This window comes from Oenanthe melanoleuca, chromosome 5 (genome assembly GCF_029582105.1).
Source record: "Oenanthe melanoleuca isolate GR-GAL-2019-014 chromosome 5, OMel1.0, whole genome shotgun sequence".
NCBI lineage: Eukaryota > Metazoa > Chordata > Aves > Passeriformes > Muscicapidae > Oenanthe > Oenanthe melanoleuca.
Window position 1 is genome coordinate 23,523,084 of NC_079339.1, and position 21,708 is coordinate 23,544,791.

The window sequence follows — 21,708 nt, forward strand, 5'->3', positions numbered from 1 at the left end:
TCTCCATTCGTTCCCCAGTCTGTGTTGATACCAGGAGTTGCCCTGACCCAGGTGCAACACCTTGGCTTGTTGAACCTCTTCACATTTCCACGGGCTCACTTCTCAAGCTTGTTCATGTCCCTCTGGATGGCATCCAATCCTTCAGGTGTGTTAAGTCCACCACTCAACTTGTTTCATCTCAGACTTGCCCTCAGGAAGCCTTCAATCTTTTTCTCTGTCGTTTGACATTAAATGACACTGGTCCTAATATGGATCCCTGAGGAGCACTGTGTGTCACTGATTTCCATCAGGCCTCTGAGCCATGGACCACTACCCTCTGGATGTGATTATTCCACCAGTTTCTTATCCACAAGAGTCCACTCATGAAATCCACATCTCTCCAATTTAGAGAGAAGGATGTTGTGGGGGACCTTGTCAAAGGCCTGACAGAAGTCCAGATATATGGTATCTGTAACTGCACTGATGTAATTGCTTTACCATAAAAGGCAATGAGGTTGGTCGGGGAGGACTTGCCCTTGCTGAAGCCATGCTGGCAGTCTCAATCACCTCCCTGTCCTCCATGTGGTTCAGCACAGCTTCTAGGAAGATCTCTTTCATGATGTTCAGAGATACAGTCATAATTTTTTTTTTTTTTTAATACTGCTGAAGCAGGTACAAATCTGTAATAAAGGTGTCTCTGGCTGCCTTTAACTACTGCAGGAATTTCTGGTTCACTTCAGTTCCAGTTGTACTCAGCTGCAGTGACAGAGTTGCTTTTTCCTCTTCCATTACCCCAGCTTTTTCTGTTCATTTGCACTGTGGTTTTTCTGGGTGTTTTCACTTACTTATTTACAGGGCTTTGTCACCTGGTTTGCCAGTGAAAGTTTACACTTAATTCTCTTCTATTCCAGCTTGTGGCTATGGCTTTCTCTCAGAAGAATCCTAAAAATCAGTCAGAAACTTTGAACTGGCTTGCAAATGCAATTAAAGAATTTGGTTTTTCTGGGTAAGTCTTTACTTAAGTAAATTGCAAAGAGCAACTTGAATGAAAATGTTTCTAATCTGGAATTAGTTCCTTAAATTCTGATGCTAGCCATGTTCTTGTAGCTCTCAAGTATATAACTGAAAGTACCTGGCATTACTAGTATAATAGGATGTGATTGCATTACTAGCTACTTTACTCCTCTCTTGATCTTCTCTGAAGAGTATTTGTCTTAAGGTCCTTACAGGTGTGGGCTGGTCAGAGCTGTGGAATTGATTGTCTGTTATACTCCTAGTTGGATACACCTGCAACCAGGTGGACCACTATATTTTATAGTTCAAAAGAAAAAACCTCAACTGAATCTGACAACCTACAGAAGAGTACATACCAGTATGCTTGTTAAGTCTCCTTGGGAGGCATTTTGAGGTTGATTCCAGGTGGATGAAGTTCTAGCCAATAAAATAGCTGTTCTTATATCTGGCATTGTGAGAGTAAGAGATTAATTTTCTATCAGAATCAGGAATAGCATGCCTTAATTTTTATTTGCTATTCTTTTAACTGAATGTGGTCAATCATATGTAATAGTTTAGTCCTGAGGAAAAAATCTCTTAGCAGGGAAAACTTCAAATACTACTTTGACTACTTGGGCAGTTACTATGCCTGTCTTAAGATATTTTGTGGCTTTTAAATGGATAGTGACATTGATTAAGTCTGGGAAATAAACTCTTCTTTAGTAATTCCCCCCAAAAATATATATTTGCAGCATGGTAATATGTATAGATATGTTACTAGGACAGCAGTGTTTGAGGCTGCACAGATAACATAGAAGATAGAGGAATTTAAACCTTCCTTTGTGTACCTGTGATGATGATATTTTGAGTATACATGTCTTGTGCATCTAAGCTAGTTGTATAAATCTGTCTAGGGATATCTTTTTTTATTTAATATAATGTGATGATTTTGTTTGTTGGTGCTGTTTCCTGTGTTGTGTTTTATTTATGGGCGACATCTTTTTTTCCACAGATTGAATGTCAAAGCTTTCATCAGTAATGTGAAGACAGCTCTTGCTGCAACTAACCCAGTGAGTAAATTTAGAATCTTATTTTATTATGAATTATTATCAGTCCTTGATTTGAAGACTGAGTGCTTTTTCCTCTTTCTGGTAGGCTGTGAGGACTTCTGCCATTACGTTGCTGGGAGTAATGTATCTTTATGTGGGACCTTCTCTGCGAATGTTTTTTGAAGATGAGAAGCCAGCCCTTCTGTCCCAGATAGATGCAGAATTTGAAAAGGTATGAAGTGAAGCTCTCTTGCTACCTACCGAATGTCATTAAAGCTACTTTGAAACTTTGGTAGATGGAATTTGTAGTGATAACTCTTGGGCTTGTATTTGAACCAGATTCTTTAAGGTGGTGCACGGAGGCTGCAAATTCATTTTGTGTAGCTACTATCTCAATAGTCACTTATTTCATTATGAACTTTAAAAATTCCAGGGGTTTTTTGAGTAGTATAATGGTTTAGAAGTCTGTTGTCCTGAGCCAGTTCATTCATATCATATGAGTGGTTTTATTTTTAATGTCAAATGAAAAATTGTAAAATTGTTTTTTCTGATTTTGTGTTGCTTGCAGATGCAAGGACAGACAGCACCAGCTCCAACTCGTGGCATTTCCAGGCACAGTGTGGGAGGTGTGGATGATGGTGAAGAAGAAGAACAGGAGGAGGTTGGGAATGATGTTGTGGATCTCTTGCCAAGAACAGATATTGGGTAGGTTTGGATTCTAGCACCTGAAGATACACTTACACTGCAATTCAAAACTTTGCATTTTTAAATGCTTTCTGAGCAGAAATCTATGGTGTTAAAGCACTTAAATACTAGTAGAGATACTAAGTAAACGGGCACTTTACCTGTTTCTCTCTTGCAGCGATAAGATCACAGCAGAACTAGTGTCTAAGATTGGGGATAAAAATTGGAAGATCAGAAAGGAAGGTCTAGATGAAGTGACAAGCATAATAAATGAAGCAAAGTTCATACAGCCAAACATAGGAGAACTTCCAGCTGCTCTGAAGGGTCGTCTCAATGACTCCAATAAAATCTTGGTATGTTTTTCAAAATCCAGTTTCAGTTGTTTCCACCTTAAAACTTAAGGTAGTTATGATTTCTGAAACTTGTTTATTACTGTGTGGTCTCTTTCAGTGTCATTAAATCAGCAGTTTGAAAACAGTGAACTGTGTTTCCAAATCATATATTTGCCTACTTTAATGAATATTTGCCCTCTTTTTAGTTTAAAAATTCTTCAGAAGGAAGGAAAATCTGCTTTTACTCTGAATGTAATGTTAGGAAATCTTAAAAGAATTTGACTAATTGCTTCATTTGCGACAAAAGTGAATTTTTCATTGTTTGAAAGTATTTTTAGTTAAAATTTATTTCACTCAGAATATGGAAGCTTTTTTGTTTTTCAGTGTGATGAACTTGAAGGCCTGGAATAGATGTTATTGAGCAGGCATTCTAAAGTAAAAATGTCTCTTTTCCTTGTATAACTGGCAGGTTTTGCACAAATGCTTGTAACACTGTATTGTTTAAAATCTTTTTCTTTCTTTACGTGCAGGTGCAACAAACACTGAGTATCCTTCAGCAACTAGCAACAGCAATGGGCCCCAATATCAAACAGTATGTGAAAAATTTGGGGATTCCTGTCATCACAGTCCTAGGAGATAGTAAGGTAGGACAGACATAAAGATCTCTTTGCTTTTTGTATATCTAAGATATGCCTGAAAGATAGATGGTAGTTAAAACTTCCTTAAAAGTTTTTGCCTGAAAGTATAAATACGTGCCTGAATGTATGTATATTCAGATGTATTCCCGTCCTTGTAACTAAACCCAGTGAAACAATCTGCCTTCTGAATGGTTGTGTTGACTATATGCATATTTCTGCTGCTGCAAGTACACTACTTTAAACACTGAACAGGTTATTTTGGTAAGGTTTCTTGTAGAATTTTTAGTGTATCACTGTGGATTCCAGTATACATTGTTGTCTTTGTCACTGTGTACAAGACCTTTGAACTGTAGGTAGACATAGGACATTCACAAGTGACACTGAAGTTTGCATAAATAACATCAGCATTGAGTTTGCCAGGATACTGTCAAAGTCAAACTTAAGGCCATAGGGAAGAGCTATTTGAATATATATTCAATATATATATATATATTTGAAGTAATGGGTAAAGAGGCTTGGGAATGTGCCAGTATCTTGTGCCAGAAGTCATGGGCAGTTATCAAAGATGGCATACTTCAGCTATCTCTGCTTGGAATGTGAGTAAGAAAAAGAGCAGAAGCTGGATCTACCTGTCCCAAACAGTGGAAGGACTTTGACAGATTTTAGGGCTAGATAAGAGTGTCTCATGGTTCAAGTTATTTTCTTTTAAAATCTCAGTCCTTGAAGATTCTTTATGTGACTTTAAATTCTACTTTTAATTCACCAATTATTCTGAGATAACAGAAGCTCCTTTTGTAGAGTCATAGAACTTTTTAGTTTGGAAGACCATCTAGTTCTAACCCCGCTGCCATAGGCAGGGATGCTTTCCAGTAGACCAGGTTGCTCAGAGCCCCAGACTGGTAGGAGAGTTGTGACAACGTGGTTTAAGAATAACACCAACTGTGATTAACTTACACTGTTACTAAAAAGCATAATACTAACATAACTTGTAAGCACTATAATGCTGACAGAAGATTGTATGCTTGTTTAAACACTCTTACAGTGGTGATTTTTTTCAAGTACTACAAGTACAAGATTTATCAAATTTGTCAAGTTTTTGAAGATAAGGGTCGTCCATTTTGGGTCCTGCTTCAATATGCTTATAGTGGACCCACTGAATAGTTGAGGAAAATAATGAAGCATGAGTGAAGATAAATTTGGGTGATGGGAATTAAAGCCTTGTCAGAGAGGTTGATGAGCATGTGTTTATCTGCAGCACATGATTTGTTTCTTTTCCTCAATGAAATAGAAGATAGGAGAAGTTGGTAAAGCAAGGATGCTGACTTCTTGTTTACATATATGCCTGGATATTACTTCTGCATTTAATATGGTTCATACTTAACTAAATGAGTCTGCTACATTATTAGCTTTCCTCAGAAATTCAGCTTACAGGAGAAGATTGTACATATAGAGTTGTGTCTAGACTGATAACGCTTTAAAGAACCATGGTTGTTAAATATTCCATCTGGCTTCTCATAACTTCATATAGCTGCTTTAAAAAAGGGTGCAGGTCTAAATTTTGCTTGGAAAAAAAACTAAAGATGGAAATTGGTAGGTGTTAGAGGGCTCTCTCATTCCTGATTTGACTTTTGCTCATGTGTATCCTAAATGAGAGTGTTCTAATAGCAGGCTCCATAATCCACTTACCTTGTTTTATGAAAGTACAGTCTCTTTTAAGCACTATATAATTCACTAACATTACTTTTTAGCATCTTTGAGAGTTAGACTCGTAGAATTGTTGTCAGTGAATGGTAGCATATAAAAGTAATTTTAGAGATACCCTTTCACTCTCTTTATTAAACTTATTTTTAAAAAATTACAATAGATAAGTTTCATGTTTGATTTGGAGGTGGCTGCAGCTGATATCGCCACTGGAACTAAATTCTTCTGAATCTTAGATTTCTCAAGTTGCAAATAAAAACAGATTTCAAAGCTTTTTGCTTTCATAGGAAGGATGACTATTGCTTCTTCTGTTGTAATCTTCTGACCTCTCTTTAGGTTTATTCTTCTTAAATCTTTTTCTTGCTGCAGAATAATGTTCGTGCTGCTGCACTGGCAACTGTGAATGCCTGGGCTGAACAAACTGGCATGAAGGAGTGGTTGGAAGGGGAAGACCTGTCTGAAGAGCTCAAAAAAGAAAATCCTTTCCTAAGACAAGAGGTAGGCTTCTGTCAAGTAAACTTAAGTGTGTCAAATCAAAATTGCCTTATGTGCTATGGACTCTGAAATGACACAGTGCTGCCATTATATGGGAAAACAAGTAGCTGTGTATTTGTACTGTCATGAAATTGTTAAACTTCAAAAGGCTAAACTCTCTTCCTGCATGATAGCTGTCCTTTAGACTTCAGTGCCTCTAAAATTAAACTTCTGTCCGTTTTGATTAGTGTTTTAAGAGCTAGTGTGTGTTCTATTCCATGGTGAATTTCAGGGAACTTGAGACATTAAAAAGTGCAGCTGGAATTCTGTTCCTTTTAAAAGGAAGAAACAGCCTGCAGAGACCAGGCTTAAAGTTTTAAGATAGTTGTGTGTTACCATGCTATAATTAACTTTTAATTTTTGTAATTGCTGATATGAAAATTGATTTTGTTCAAGAATATTTGTCTGAAAAAAGTTTGGGTAGGTTTTTCCTACTTATATTGTAGAATCTAATGGTATGTGAAGGACTACTATTCAGATCTCGTGGTCTGACACAGCACTATGAGCAGTTCTTTAAAAGCTTTTATTTTAAAACTTTCTTTCAGCTTCTTGGTTGGTTGGCTGAGAAGTTGCCCGCCCTCCGTTCTGTTCCTTCTGACCTACTCTTGTGTGTGCCTCACCTGTACTCCTGCCTTGAAGATCGAAATGGGGATGTGCGCAAAAAGGCACAGGATGCCCTGCCATTCTTCATGATGCATCTTGGCTTTGAGAAGATGGCAAAAGCCACTGGCAAGCTGAAGGTACTTCTGCTACAGAAATTAGATCATGTGACCTTGAATGAGTGAATATTAAGTCCTATTCACAGTCTCATGACATGCTGTCTTGAGTCATGTAAGCTTGTCTGCATTGAGTATTTTCAAGGGGACTGAAAATAGGATCAGGAGCTGTGGGCTAGAGCGTTCTCTGCTTCGAAAATGATTACTGCCATTACAGGCTTATTACTTCAAGAGTTTGATATTTATTCACTCTGCTTTTCTTCTGAAAAAAAAAATCTACTTGCAGATAGCTTCCATACCAGTTCCTGTCCCACTCTATGCCTTTTGTACTCCTACTTTAACATCATTTCTAGTAGTTTGGTTTGGCTTTTGGACCCCTGAGTGATGAGTAGACACTCCATTGATATCTGAAGATCACTCACCTAGAACACATTGCTGGTTTACATATTTCCCATAGACCTTGCAGAAGAAACTTTAACAAAATGTTTTAACTCAGAACAAAAGTATCTGAGAACAATGATGTTTTAAGATGACCATCCTTCAAGATGTTTAACAGAGCATGGATTATTTCTAACTACTTTTGTTTTTACTGTCTGTAGCATGTATTGGAAAGATTAATGATAGACATTATTAAATTTATCACTTCTTTTTTGCACTTTTTGTTCTCTAGCCAACTTCCAAAGACCAGGTACTGGCCATGCTTGAGAAAGCCAAAGCCAACATGCCAGCCAAACCAGCTCCTCCTGCTAAAGCATCTTCCAGAGTGGTAGGAGGAGCAGCTCCAGCCAAATTCCAACCTACATCAGGTAATCTCTCTGACATTTTGGGAAATGACTGAGAAAATGGTGGATTTTGAAGCTTTTTTACATGCCAGAGGAATAAACATACATAGCTGGAAAAGAAGTATTCAGCATAGTTAAAGTTCTGGTCTTTCTTGCATTTGAATCAGCTTCCAGTGTAGGAGGGTGTTTCCTTTCCACACAAACCATCTGTCAGCTGCTATTTGAAAACTTGAAAATATCTACTTGGTATTGAAGCTAAAACCAAGCTGGGCTAAATGGGAAGGTTTTTTCTAACACTAATCTGTTTTTTAATATAATATTTTTTTAAAATGTGTTCATGTTATTTTTCTATCTGGACTATTTTCTCAGTGTAGTTCCCTGTGGAACTGCCAGAATGCTTGTGTGATGGGATTAGGGGACAATTGATTTGAAGAAGTAGTCCTGTCTGCTGGTGCTAGCTTGCCTGCTCAAGACAAGAGCAACTGCAGGTCTAGACAACAGCCTGCACAGTATATATGTCAATTTTTAAATTGTTTTGAAAAATTATGTTGGCTGACATACCATGATCTTAATTAGGAAAACTTTGTATGATAACATGGAATTTAAGGGACTTCTTTAGTGGGTCTAAAATCTCAGACGTGTGTGATTAAGCATATTGTATCCACAAACAGTTTTTCTGATGTCCTAAGAACAGAAATCTGATAAACTAAAATGGGCTTCTAGATAACTTTAAATCATCTATTGTTTCTCCAGCATTTGCTGATGATTTGGGGTCTAATACCATGGAATCCAAGCCTGATCTCAAAAAAGCCAAAGCAGGAGGACTCTCCTCTAAAACTAAGGTATGTTGATTGCCTTTTGTGTAAAATCAGTTTCATGAAGTTAGTAGCTGTGGTTTGTTAATGTATTATAGGTAGAAGAATGTAGTTCTTGCTAGGGACAGCTTTTACTAAAAATCTTCGTACTTGTCTGAACTCTGAAATGACAGATGTTCCCATACCACTTACCTGATTACTGGCTTTGTCATTGCCTGTTTATTTCCTAAAGTCCATATTGTCAAAAATCAGTCTTCTGAGCAGCTCAGTCTGTTTTAAGTTTTCTTGGCCTCTTTGTGTGCTATTGAGAGTTCATTCTTACCATTCCAGGTCCGATGTTACACTTGAATGTGAATTTTGAACCCTTATATCAAAATAAATTAAACTCTGCCTTACAGTATGAAGGGAAAAAAGTTCTCAATCAAAAACGCAAAAAGGGAAGGAGTATGCTTAAAAACATAATCTCATCTGATTACAGTCAATTTTTGATGAGCTTTTATATTTTGTGTTGTAGTACTTTTTTTGCTGTTAATGATGAAGTTTGTCCTATGGATATAACTAAAAATAACCCAAATTTTTCTACAGTCTCACTGTTTCCATTGTCTGAAGCATTGCTGTAACAAGCACATTTGATGTAGGTCCATGTTCATGGCAAGAATGAACAGAACAAACCTTGAAGGATGTTTTAGGTTTGCTGAAGTCAAAGCAGTGTTCTGTCAGAACTTTGCTGGTAGAGTTGAGACATTTGTTGTCAGACAGCTGTTTACTCTTAGGAGTTGGTTTCAAACCTTCACAGCAAAGACTTTTCTGTGCCTTACTTACAGCAGTCAGATGTTAATATCAGTATGTCCAAGGGTAATGCCCGCCTGTCCAAAGCTAATGCAAGCCTCAGCAAGGGTGGTTCAAGTCTGACAAAGAGCCAGTCTATCAAACAGGTACCACGTTGGGTTTTAGGGATGTGTGTGGCTGACTAGCACACTGGTTGAGAGTGATGTGTCATAATTCACAGGGATACTACTGTGCACACTGTCATGGGTATTGCTTCCACAGCAGCTGAGCACCTACTTTTAAACTTCTAATCAACATTTTTCTTTCAGCTTCTCTCTGGCTCTTGTAAACATAAGCAGCATGAGGGGGGCAAGGATCTAATGCTTGCAGTTGGTGGGACTGAGGCATATATATGGCTTGTGATGCCTGCTAATACCTTGCATCTTTCAGGGTGTACAGGGAAAGAAGCTGCCAAGTAAGCCTAATCTGAAGGAAGACGATGATAAATCAGGGCCCATTTTTATCATTGTTCCAAATGGGAAGGAACAGAGGATGAAAGAAGAGAAAGCTCTGAAGGTGAGAAAAATCAGGATGTGTTCTCAAGGTTTGAAGTGGAGGCTTTTAACGCATTCTGTAGTTTTTAATTTAGCGTTAAACATACTGTATCATGTGTTAGCCGCTGTCCATCTCTTGGAGTCTGACTCTTGAGTTGAATTTCATACATCAGTAGTGGGCTTACTGTGGTGTTTCTTTTCTGATTTTCAAATTTTGTGCATTTATACACTGTCATAAAAGCCAAAGACCTTTTTATATTTTTCAAGTTGTGAAGTATCATTAAGCTTAGTTGATTGTTTTCAGGTACAATGTCAAAGTTCTAGGGTATATTGCAAATGTTTTAATATACTTATTTTGAGCTGCCCCACTTTGCAATTTGTAGGGAAATTCTATTGCTGAAAATATCCACATTATTTCTAACTTGCTAGTAGGTATGCCTGTCTGGTGCTTAAAAATGACAACTTTAAGTGATAATTATTAAGATAGTGACATAAGGATAACCAGTCCATATGAAGAAAACTTGTCATGTAAAAAAGAGGCGAGCAAAAACACTGCTGATTTTTCATTACTTATTGACAATAAGGAGGCTCTGAAAATGGATTCTAAAACTGAATTAAAATACGCTTTAATCAGCAGCATCTGTCAGGAAGAAAAGGTATTGTTTGTTGTGAGTTCTAAATGCTGCCTTTTACAGGTGTTAAAGTGGAATTTCACTACTCCCCGTGACGAATATATTGAACAGCTAAAAACTCAGATGTCCACTTGTGTGGCCAAATGGCTACAGGATGAGATGTTTCATGCAGACTTCCAGCACCACAACAAAGCACTGGCTGTTATGATTGAGGTGAGTTTGGATCTGTGGTAGAAGATGAGGCTGATGAAATTACTCTCTGCTGTGAAAGGTACTGCTCAAATTAAAATTGAATAGGAGTTCTCTGAGGAGCCAGGGGTCATTGTTCTGTGTAGTTGAAACCTAAACATACCTCTGAAAATTACTTCTATGTATGATGAAGTTAATACTGTTTCTTGGGAGAAGGGAAATTTCCTCACCAGAGACTTCTCTTAGCATTTCAGAAAGTTGTGTGAATTAAAAGTTATTATGTATAGTTCTAATAAATATCAATTATCTTACCAGACATAGTTTAGCTTATTTTCTTGTTGAACAGTGTATATATGTTTGTTCCATTAACAACTTTTTTTTTTAACTTTCTTCAAGCACTTGGAGAGTGAAAAAGATGGAGTCATCAGCTGCCTGGATTTGATCCTAAAATGGCTTACCCTACGTTTCTTTGATACCAACACAAGTGTTTTGATGAAAGCACTTGAATACCTTAAATTGCTTTTCAATTTGCTGAGTCAAGAAGAATATCACCTCACCGAAAATGAAGCATCCTCTTTCATACCATATCTTATCCTAAAGGTACTGTTTGTTTTACAGAAACTAACATTTTTCATTATGAATACGGCAGAATACCATCACAGTTGGTTGCTGGTGTGAGATTTAACAGGCTGCGGTTTTTTAACCTGGAGAAAAGGAGACTGAGGGGAAATTGTAGTGCTCTTTATAACTACCTGAAAGGAGGTTGTAGTGAAGGGGGTGTTGGTATTCTTTTGTCAAATAACAAGTGTACAGAATGAGAGCAAAAGGCCACAAGTTGTACTAGGGGAGGCTTACATTGGATATTTGGAAAAATATTTTCACTGAATGGATTGTCAATCACTGAAACAGGGTGTACAGGGAAGAGGTTGAGTCTCCATCACCGGAAGTATTTAGAAGACATGTAGATGTGACACTTGAGGACATGATTTAGTGGTAGACTTGGCAGTGTTTAACAGTTTGATCTTAAGGTTGTAATTTCTCACATTTATGATCCTATATTGCGTATTTCCCTTTAAAAACCATTGAAAAAAAAGGAATTTTGCTTTGAGAATGATTCTGGCTTTTTAAAGACTATTTAGAATAGTCAAAAGTATTATGAGAGTGTATAAAATAATTCTGTATTTCCTCCCCTCTTTTTAATTTTTTTTTTAAATATTAATTCTCCACTAGGTAGGAGAACCGAAAGATGTCATCCGTAAGGATGTACGTGCCATTCTGAACAGAATGTGTTTCATCTATCCAGCCAGCAAGATGTTCCCTTTTATTATGGAGGGGACAAAATCAAAAAACTCCAAACAGCGTGCAGGTGGGAAATGGCCTGTTGAACTGCACATGTGCAAAGTACTTGAAATTGCTTTGGTTTGCATCTTGAAAAACTCAGCATAAGAATGTTGGATGGGATGTGAGATTTGCGTACACGTGGCATTTTATGCAGATGCTTGCAAGGGTTTTAAGGATCAGATTTTCAAGTGGTGTCATATTGCTTTATATTTTTTGGTGTCTTTGTACCTTCTAAAGACAAGTAATCTTGTAAGTTGCTATCAGTATTATGAGTCCCTTGAGCAGGCTTGTTTTCTTAGTGAAACAGTGCTGGAGAGAACAGTGACAATACTATTTTTCTGCTCACCAAGGGAATCAGGAAATTAATCTAATCAGGAAATGTCTCTACACTCTACATCTGTCTCACCATGAGTAATGCCTATAATAAAGTTGTGGTGTTGTAGTTTGAACAAGTCCCTGGTCAGTTTGAGAATAGCTTATCCTGGTATAAGCAGAAAGTTACGTTCTATACATAATACAGTATTACAAGCTCACAACTGTTTACTGAATGTGATATTAACTGTAACATTGCTCATACATATTATGGGAAATACTTGAAGTGTAGAGGGATGACTGACAGCTTTTAGATACTGTCTGTGAAGTAGTCTGCTGTAGCTTACTATTGATCCCATAAATCACCTAGAGTTATCTATAATCAGCTTTGTGATTAGCTATTCTCTAACAGTGAATGTTCAAGTTGTGCAAGCAACACAGGAATTGGGAGGGCTCTCTTCCCAGCAGCTTTAAAGCTGAATGTGCATATGTTATTTTCTTCTTTTAGAATGCTTGGAAGAGCTTGGATGTCTGGTTGAATCGTATGGCATGAATGTGTGCCAGCCAACTCCAGGGAAAGCCTTAAAAGAAATGGCAACTCACATTGGTGACCGGGACAACACTGTGCGCAATGCTGCGCTGAACACCATCGTGACTGTCTACAACGTCCATGGCGACCAAGTGTTCAAGCTGATTGGAAATGTCAGTATAACTACAAATAAGTTTATGGGGGGTTAGGGTGCTATGCTTACTTTGGTTTGTGAGATTGTTTGTGATTTTTTTTTTTTTTTTTTGTTTTTGTTTTTTGTTTTGTTTTGTTTTGTTTGGAGTGTGGTGGTTTGGTTTCTTTAAGTCCTTACACTTTTGTAGGGGATTAGCACTGTGTTGCTTGTGATTGGTCATGGTACATCTTGATGTTGGCATCAAGAGCATTTTGTAAATTTGAAAATAACTTGATAATTCGTAGATCCTCTTATGGCTATTTGGTTAATCCCACATTGTAGAATATATAAAATCATAGAACAGTTTGGGAAGGGACCTTAAAAACAATTTAGGTCCAAACATCCTGCCATGGGCAGAGACACTTGAACACTTCCACAGATTGGGTATCCTGTTTTATTGCCTCAGCCACTCACAGTCAAGAGTTTCTAATCCAATCTAATCAAATTTAGCTTCTTTCGTTTTAAAGTAATTGCCACTTTTCTGTCACTGCATGCTCCTTTTAGAAGTCCCTCTTCAGCTTCCTTGTAGGCCCCTTCTAGGTACTGGAAGAATGCAGCGAGGTCTCCCTAGAGCCTTCTCTTCAGCATGCTCCCAACCCCAACTCTCAGCCTGTCTCCAATAAGAAATGTGTATATAATCTGAATGTGCATGAATAAAAAAGAAAACTGGGGAAAAAATGAGAAACACTGAGCTTCATGGGAATTAAATTGTTTATAAAGAGTAACATGCGTTGCGGTCAACTGTACAAGTAGCACATCTGATTCAGAATATTTGGATGACTTACTTGGCCAAAAAACACTAGTTGTTGGGGCTCCATTAAGTCCTCAGCTTTTATTTTTATGCCAAACTTATCCAAGAGCTTTGCAGATGCAGTCTGGTAAGTTGGGCTTACTTGCTTTATCTTGTTGCATTTCATTTTTCAAGTGTCAGTACTATGTTGCTTTGTATTGCTGCTGTTTTGCTGTTTTAGCCATTATAATCTAAATTGCAGTAAAAGGTGGAAAAACTCAGTTTCCAGTTTCCAGCAGTGGAAAGCTAGATTCACTGTGTTTATAATTACTGTGCATATCAGATCAAGTTCACTGAATTCCAGTCTGAATCAAGATCACTTAGATCACTTTTTACAGTTCTGTTCTCTAGACTTGGTAATGTTTCTAGCAGCACTAAAACTCATTGGAATGTGATAAATATTTTAATGCCTCTGCAGCTTTGTTGTGTTGTGTTGTATGCCATAGGGCATACAAGCTATTGAATGGGTATTTTATGGAATATGACAAGTAGGGGAAGCAAGACTGCCCCTCTTTTTTTTAAACTTCCAGCATCTTTTAAAGTTGAAATTTAATGTGACTCTTATTTTCTCTGGTAACTGTTTCTGTGAGAGTTAATGCTACATTTTCATTAACATTTTAGATTTCCATCCTATTTAACTGTTGTTCAGAGTACAGTCTGCTTCTGCCTCAGATTTACACAGCTTTTGAATTTTCAAGCTAAATAAAAAACTTTAGCACCTGAACAATTCAGCCCTTTCTAACCATGATTTTCTGAGCTTCAGTATAGTTCATCTATGGGTTCTCAGGAAGGTTTCTAAGTCATAGGGGTACTGGGGAGTACTTCTCATGAAATTGTAATGCCTACTTGTGGTCAGATCGAGTTATTGGTAGTCTTGGTCTGGTAGATAAGCAGGTAAATATGAATCTTTTCACTGCCCGAGTTGGAGCATTAAGTTGCCTGATAATTCATATTGAATTATGAGTACATTGAACAGAACAAATGTCAGAAGAACTCTGGCTTCTGTGGCAGGATCAAGAGTGTTAAAGCACTGCCTGGTCTGCTAATAGGGAATGTAGAAAGGTGGATGAGGTTTTTTTTGTTTGCGGTTTTTGCAGCACCACATGTAACAATTACAAACATGGGATAGTACTATAGTTTGAAATATTTCTTGAAAGTTATGTGGGCTAGAAATAGGTGTATTCTGTATTACAGATTGTCAGCATGGGTTAATTAGCTCTTGAAGTAGCACCTGACAGTCCAGACTGTCCTGATGAGTTTGCTCCTAGAAGGTAGCATTGACAGTTCTCACCTTCGTATTAGAGAACTTCAGTCTGCACTAAGTATGGTGTGAATCCTGTAGGTGACTGAGATTTCTAAAGCCCACACAACTCAGGTTGAGCAAAAGCATTGTGTGTTACAGCTTTCAGAGAAAGACATGAGCATGCTGGAGGAAAGAATAAAGCGGTCAGCCAAGAGACCCTCTTCTGCTCCAGTGAGACAGGCAGAGGAGAAACCTCAGCGCATTCAGAGCATCAGCGCCAACACCAGCATGATGCGCAAGGGACAAGCTGAGGACATGTCCTCCAAACTCAAGTATGTAATATTACATCATGGTCTCTAGCCTGCATAGTGTATGTGCTACTATGTCTGACAATGTCATTTTAATTCTTGTATCATCATATTTGCATGTTGTGAAAAATGGCCAAATAATATAAATATAAATATCTGAAATGTTTTTGTCTTGTCTGTCTTGAAATCTTTCTAAATGGTCTTGTGCCTTTTTTCACTGCTTCTCCTGGACAGAATTATGTATCGCACTTATAGGATGTAAGTACTGCCCACTAACTCCTTGGTAGCAAGGCTCTTATGACTTTAAATTTCTATCCTAGCCATCCCTTCCTGAGGATGGCAGGTTTGCCATGGCTAGTTCTAGGTTATTTATAGGTCTCTGAATTAAAGAAAAGAAAGAAAACAAATACAGATTTCTGCCAAGGTGACTGTAGATCAAGTTGCAGACAGATACGGCACTTCCGCATTAAGCAACTGTTCAAAATATTGGGAGAACTTTCAATGTGTTGCATTAAACCTGGTATTTGAACCCGGTTCTAGATGTATTAGACATAAAGCATAGAAATGGATAAGCATGTGTGAATTGTAGAGCCTGGGACAACAGTACCCAAACCAGAAAGCTTAGAAACTATTCCTTGCCACCTGCTCAGTATTTTGGAATAAAAGTCTGTGCTGAGAACTATGTATTAAAATATTTCCTTGAAAAATCTGATATGCATCATAGGTCATGTGGGGATGAGGGGAGTCTTAGATTCAGAGGAGTTTGTGAGGTTGCTCTGTACATGTGCATCCTCGCCATTATTTAAAAAACCAAAAGCAAAAAAAAGCAACTCAAACTTTAAAATTGTATTCATTTATTAGTACTGTAAACTCTGCTCGTTACCTGAAACCATGCATACCTAGCACAGGTACAGGGCATCTTGTGGTTTTTGAGAGAAACTAGCAGGGCAAGTAAGTAGCAGTTGCTCTTCTGGCCTACAGAGTTTTGTTTTACTAAGGACAAGAGGAAAGGCAGAGGGAGTTAAGGGACTTGAATATAATCCAAACTGCAAAACTTTTTTTGAGCTTTTGTATGAGAACTTTAGGACTACAAGTGAATGCTAGTGCTAATATTCTTGCCTGTTGCGTATGTATAATACACTAAAACTCTCGTGATTTCTGTAGCCAAAATCGCAATGTGGGCAGCCACTCTGAGACAGCACATTCAGTTCCACGGGAATTTCAGCTGGACCTTGAAGAAATCGAAAATGACAATGGAACCGTCAGATGTGAGATGCCAGCACTTGTACAGCACAAACTGGATGACATCTTTGAGCCAGTCTTGATTCCTGAGCCCAAGTGAGTTGAGTTTTAACTTGTAAGTGAAATCAGCAGGGTTGCCTAAAAAGTATTTTGAGAAGGTGAATTGATAGTGCTAGTTTCTACATTCAGCTCATTTGAAGAGATGGCAAAACAAAGTTCTGTTGTACTCTTCTGAAATCTGGAGAGCAGTTATTTATAGTGAGAAACAGGAGTTCTACTTAGGCATTTTTACAGTTGCAGGATTTTGAGTCTGTAAATGCATCGTCAATGTCTTTACAAATAGTGCAATAGATATGGTAAAAGGAGTGATTACTTCCTTGAGAATCCTCAGGGAAAAATTAAATCCTTTTCCCTTGTCTCTAAATCATCACTGAAATATACCATTTAAGTGTATATTAAAGTAGCTCTCCAAAAAGTAATGAATCCTTTTTTCAACCCTTCAGAATCCGTGCTGTCTCCCCACACTTCGATGACATGCACAGTAACACAGCTTCTACTATCAATTTTGTCATTTCCCAAGTAGCCAGTGGTGATATAAATACGAGCATCCAGGCTCTGACACAGGTAAGTAAACTAAGGTAGCAACTAATCACTCTCTACCAGAACTTTGCCTGCGAGGGTGATGAGTTGCACTGTGGTGGAGCAATCATGTCAGGTGACGTGGGCTCTGCTCAGAATCTCCCTGATGACAAAACTAAGTGCACAGGGGCCATCTGACTCGCTTTAGCAATAGAAATTCCACTTGGAAGATGTAGAATAAACTTAATGCTTTTTTCGTTAGTGCCTCTGCGTTATATTTTTGATTTTTGTCAAATTATTTGTGCTATGATTTTGTAAAAGGCAGTTAGTCAGACTTAACTTCTAAAATTAAACAGTTTTAGAGATCCTTAGCAAAAGGATTGTCTTGCGCCATAGTTTTTGCATGGGTTTAGTGTGGCTTTAACTACTTAGAAGTTTTTTTTTTTTGTCCAGATTTCATAAAGCTGTAAATTTCAGAATCTATAATGCAGCTGTTGATGTTTTCATTTTTGTACAGGATAGGATTGCAGTTCTCTAAAATACCAGTAATTGGTTGTGTTTGGATTAGCAATACAAGTCTCTAGCTGCTGATTCTGGGTGAAAGCTTAGAATACAACTGCCTTGGCAAATTGATTGGTCAGGGCAAAACCTTTCCTATAGAAAACTATTTAAATTATTGTTATTTTGCACTGTTTGTATTATGTTGACTTTACTAGAGCGTTTTGTTTTTAAATCTTAGATTGATGAGGTGCTCAAACAGGAGGACAAAGCAGAAGCTATGTCTGGCCACATCGACCAATTCCTAATAGCCACATTTATGCAGCTCCGCTTAATCTACAATACACACATGGCAGATGAGAAGCTGGACAAAGATGAGATTGTCAGACTCTACAGCTGTATTATTGGGAGCATGATCACGGTAAGGCTTTGCTGTAAAAGGCAAGGTGAGGAGCAAATAACTTCTGTGCACAAGTTGTGGGAGAATGGAATGTCTGTTCTGTATCTAGGTTAGCTCACTATTGAGTTTTTCTTACAAAGGTTTGTTGCCAACTGCTCATCAGTGCACCTTTTGAGAGAGACAGGGAATTAGAAGTTGGGGAAGGGAAGAGGGTCTGCTTCTGCAAAATGCAGACTTCTGTTAAGCTCTGTTTTTATATTCTTTACTTTTTGAGTGCTGAGTTGGTAGCCTGAGTATCTTCAGAAGTCAGTAGAAATCACTTTCTTCATAGTTTTGGCTGTTTTTACTGTTGTGGGAAACAGGGAGATGTCATGGTTGACAGTGTAGTCTAGAGAAGTCCCTATACTAAAGAATCCATGTGCAGGGGAAACTTAACACTTTGTTCAATCTCTAGCTATTTCAGATAGAGAGTCTGGCTCGAGAGGCATCCACTGGTGTGCTTAAAGACCTAATGCATGGTCTTATTACATTAATGCTGGATTCTCGGGTTGAAGATCTTGAGGAGGGTGAGCAGGTCATCCGATCAGTCAACCTCTTGGTAGTGAAAGTTCTGGAGAAGTCTGACCAGACCAACATCTTGAGGTATATAATGAAAATTGCACAATTACTGCTCTTTTTTATCTGTTCTCGTGTGTTCCTTGAACAGCTGAGTTTTAGTCATTTTGTAAACAAAGACCAATGTCTGTAGAGTCATTCAGCTAGCTAATAAAGAATTATCACTGATTGTGATCAGAATTTGACTGCACAGCTGGAGGCAGGCTAAACAAACCAGCTTAGTATGATTCTTTGTCCTTTGAAGTTCAGCAAACTGTCTCTTAAATTCTTGTAATATACAAGAAAGAAAGGAAAGAGCTGTTGCACAACTGCTGGACTAACCCCAGTCTCTGGTGTGGTATTCTGAGTTGGCACCTTTTTTCTTGTATATAGTACTTTTTCTGTGTAACCTTTATAAATTTATCCCTTCTAGTGCTCTGATTGTTTTGCTCCAAGACAGTCTTCTAGCAACAGCCAACTTAGAAGTTGCTCCTAAATTTTCAGAACTTGTCATGAAGGTGAGCCTGTAGTAGAGATTTTGAACTTAGGTGGTTTATCTGAATCATCTTACCTGAAAGAACAGGTAGAGAATTAGTATCCATAACTTGAAATATTTATTACAACTTCTATAATGCTGGTTTTATTAGATGTCACATATAGGGACTTTGAGGGAGCTTTACACCTGTTAATAGTTTACAGAAACTTATGTACACTAGTACAAACTCCATACAGAGGTGTACAGTCACCTGCTGGGTTTGTTTGCTTGGGCACCGCACTGTGCAATGGATTCAAACAGTGCCAGGCTGGAGCTGACTTGTATCCTGTCATCTGTATTGACAGGCAGAGTGAATAAGGCAAATGTCTGCATTTGAAGCATGAGCATGACCTTTTCTTGCCATAGAACACCATTTTGTAACTGTCATGATTTAAAACAGCTCAGGCATTCTTAATGAGGTTATACCTAAAGAACTTGTGCTGTGTGTAGGTGTACATGGCCTATGTATATTATCTGCTGAAATTTCATCACACAAAGCATTCAGTCTCCTGTTACAGGTACAGAAGTCAGCACCTCACTTATGCATCAGCTCTAAAGAAAGATGTGGGTACTGTACTGCCAGTTACAAAGAGAAAGTACTTACCAGTGCAAATATAGCTTGAGCAGCAGACACAGTACGTGCCTGTATGATGTGCTAGCAGAGTGAAGTGGCTTAGCAATAGTGTTGTGTAACTTCTCATTATATAAGCAACTGCTTCTTTCTTGAGTTGTCTTGCTTTAATTAAACCTCTCGTTCCAGTGTCTGTGGAGAATGGTGCGTCTTCTTCCGGAAACCATTAATAGCATCAATCTGGATCGGATTCTGCTAGATATCCACATTTTCATGAAGGTCTTTCCCAAAGAGAAGCTGAAGCAATGTAAGAGTGAGTTCCCTATTAGGACCTTGAAGACTCTGCTTCACACACTGTGCAAGTTGAAAGGGCCCAAGGTCAGAGCAATCACTAGTAATGTATTTTTAATCTGGATGTTCATGCAGTCTCTAGAGTCTTCTTTTTTTTTTTTTTTTTTTTAATTTTTTTTTTTTTAATTCCCCTTTTTCTCATTTTAGATCTTAGATCATTTAACAATGATAGACAACAAAAATGAGTCTGAGCTAGAAGCTCACCTCTGTAGAGTAGTCAAACACTCCATGGATCAGACTGGAAAAGCTGATAAGGATACAGAAAAAGGAGCTTCTCGCATAGTAAGTAAAAGGAAATATGTTGGAAGGGGAAGGGAGTGTAAAGAAATTTCTTTAAGAAACAAACTTAATTTTGTATTTGTGGAATATCAAGTAGTAATTCCCTTTTCAACATCCAACTAATGTTGGAAATACTCATCTAAAATGAAATTGTCATTTATGGCTGTTTTGGAAATGCATTGTGTGTTTACCCAGCTATTCTGTGCATATCCCAGGATGAAGTACTTTCCAGGAAATTCAAATGTGCAGCAACATTTTTATGCTGTGTGGTACTGCATCTGATCTACTAAAAGCTAGCCATATCCAAAACAGGTTTTAAACACTTAAGGTCTCAGCAGTAGTCCTACAGCTTCATTATGTCCTTGCTCACATTCTCTGTATAAAATGGCTGTGTAGAACCCCAATCTCTTCAAGGTTTTCTTCATCTTGGAAGCTCTGTATCCAGCTATCAGGTCTGAGGGTGTCATGGGTTTGTCTGATTTCTGTTTAGTTTTATTCACTTTGTTTTTAAAATCTTCTTTTGTTTATTTATTTAGGAGGAAAAGGCTTCGAAAGCCAAAGTCAATGATATTTTGGCAGAAATATTTAAGAAGATTGGCTCAAAGGAGAACACCAAGGAGGTGAGTGTCCCCTTCCTTGCAAGAAAGAGAGCATGATACACTGGAATGGTGTATGCAGCAGTTGTAGTAATACATAACAACTCTTCCCTCCCAGGGTCTGGCAGAACTGTACGAATACAAAAAGAAATATTCTGATGCAGACATTGAGCCCTTCCTGAAAAATTCCTCACAGTTCTTCCAAAGCTATGTGGAAAGAGGCCTCCGACTGATAGAAACAGAACGGGAAGGGAAAGGACGCATTGCTACTTCTACAGGTACGTGTTATAGCAAAACTGGTTTATGAGAGCAGAGATAGAACAATTAGTTACATGTCTCCTGCTAGAAATTAATATTTGCATACATTTATGGATTTCTGAAGGAAGCCATTTTCTTGCTGGTTTTGTTGCTTCACAAGGCACCATTTGTAGGGAGTATGCATTCTTTGTTTACAAAACCAGAAGTTATAACCACACTAAATGTAGAAAACATCTGAAAGGCTTGCAAACATGTGATTCTAATCCATATCCTGTAGTGTGGGTTGAACATTAGGCATGTTTCATGTGTCTGGCATCAAGAATTGGTTCTGCAATGTATAAAGCTGGTTTAAAACAACAGCAGCTGTCAAATTCTCCTTTTACCTTTTTACCAAAGTCATATAGGAGGCTTTATAATAGTATTCTTTTATGCAGACTTGGAAAACTTATTTTAAATATTATGAACTGTTTCAGCTGAATTTGTGGTGATCCCTTTCCAATAAATTAGCTTTTTAATTGGACGAATTATTCTAAAACTCTTTGTTGCCGAGTCTTTTCATTGCCGATAAATACAAAGGAGTATTTAATGAAATATTAGGGAAGGAATGTGACCAATTATTTGCTGACAGTAAAAGGTAATACAGAGTCTAGCAAAACTACCTCTAAGTTTTATTTCTTACTTGTTTCATAGTGTCCTATGAAACTTTAACCTTTTTTCTACAAT

The 21,708-nt window shown here is 37.8% G+C and overlaps 1 protein-coding gene and 1 non-coding gene across 5 annotated transcripts in view; both read left to right on the forward strand.

The window, feature by feature from the left end:
• Positions 1–21,708, forward strand: part of CKAP5 (cytoskeleton associated protein 5) — a 52,972-nt gene that overhangs the window by 26,665 nt on the left and 4,599 nt on the right. For 2 of the 4 annotated variants that reach the window (XM_056492618.1, XM_056492619.1), the window contains exons 18-43: positions 891–985; positions 1,985–2,042; positions 2,128–2,253; positions 2,590–2,726; positions 2,884–3,058; positions 3,568–3,681; positions 5,746–5,874; positions 6,456–6,650; positions 7,297–7,432; positions 8,162–8,250; positions 9,048–9,158; positions 9,442–9,567; positions 10,241–10,390; positions 10,763–10,966; positions 11,597–11,732; positions 12,528–12,721; positions 14,934–15,106; positions 16,247–16,420; positions 16,828–16,948; positions 17,643–17,822; positions 18,256–18,443; positions 18,829–18,913; positions 19,691–19,879; positions 20,000–20,134; positions 20,668–20,751; positions 20,846–21,005. In XM_056492618.1, coding sequence (XP_056348593.1) covers positions 891–985; positions 1,985–2,042; positions 2,128–2,253; positions 2,590–2,726; positions 2,884–3,058; positions 3,568–3,681; positions 5,746–5,874; positions 6,456–6,650; positions 7,297–7,432; positions 8,162–8,250; positions 9,048–9,158; positions 9,442–9,567; positions 10,241–10,390; positions 10,763–10,966; positions 11,597–11,732; positions 12,528–12,721; positions 14,934–15,106; positions 16,247–16,420; positions 16,828–16,948; positions 17,643–17,822; positions 18,256–18,443; positions 18,829–18,913; positions 19,691–19,879; positions 20,000–20,134; positions 20,668–20,751; positions 20,846–21,005 — 3,664 coding nt within the window. The remainder of the gene's footprint in view (positions 1–890; positions 986–1,984; positions 2,043–2,127; positions 2,254–2,589; positions 2,727–2,883; positions 3,059–3,567; positions 3,682–5,745; positions 5,875–6,455; positions 6,651–7,296; positions 7,433–8,161; positions 8,251–9,047; positions 9,159–9,441; positions 9,568–10,240; positions 10,391–10,762; positions 10,967–11,596; positions 11,733–12,527; positions 12,722–14,933; positions 15,107–16,246; positions 16,421–16,827; positions 16,949–17,642; positions 17,823–18,255; positions 18,444–18,828; positions 18,914–19,690; positions 19,880–19,999; positions 20,135–20,667; positions 20,752–20,845; positions 21,006–21,708) is intronic. The other 2 variants (XM_056492621.1, XM_056492620.1) reach the window with 1 other exon arrangement.
• On the forward strand, positions 16,997–17,107 carry LOC130254573 (small nucleolar RNA SNORD67). Its single transcript, XR_008840762.1, has one exon. It is a non-coding gene; the product is annotated as a small nucleolar RNA SNORD67 (small nucleolar RNA).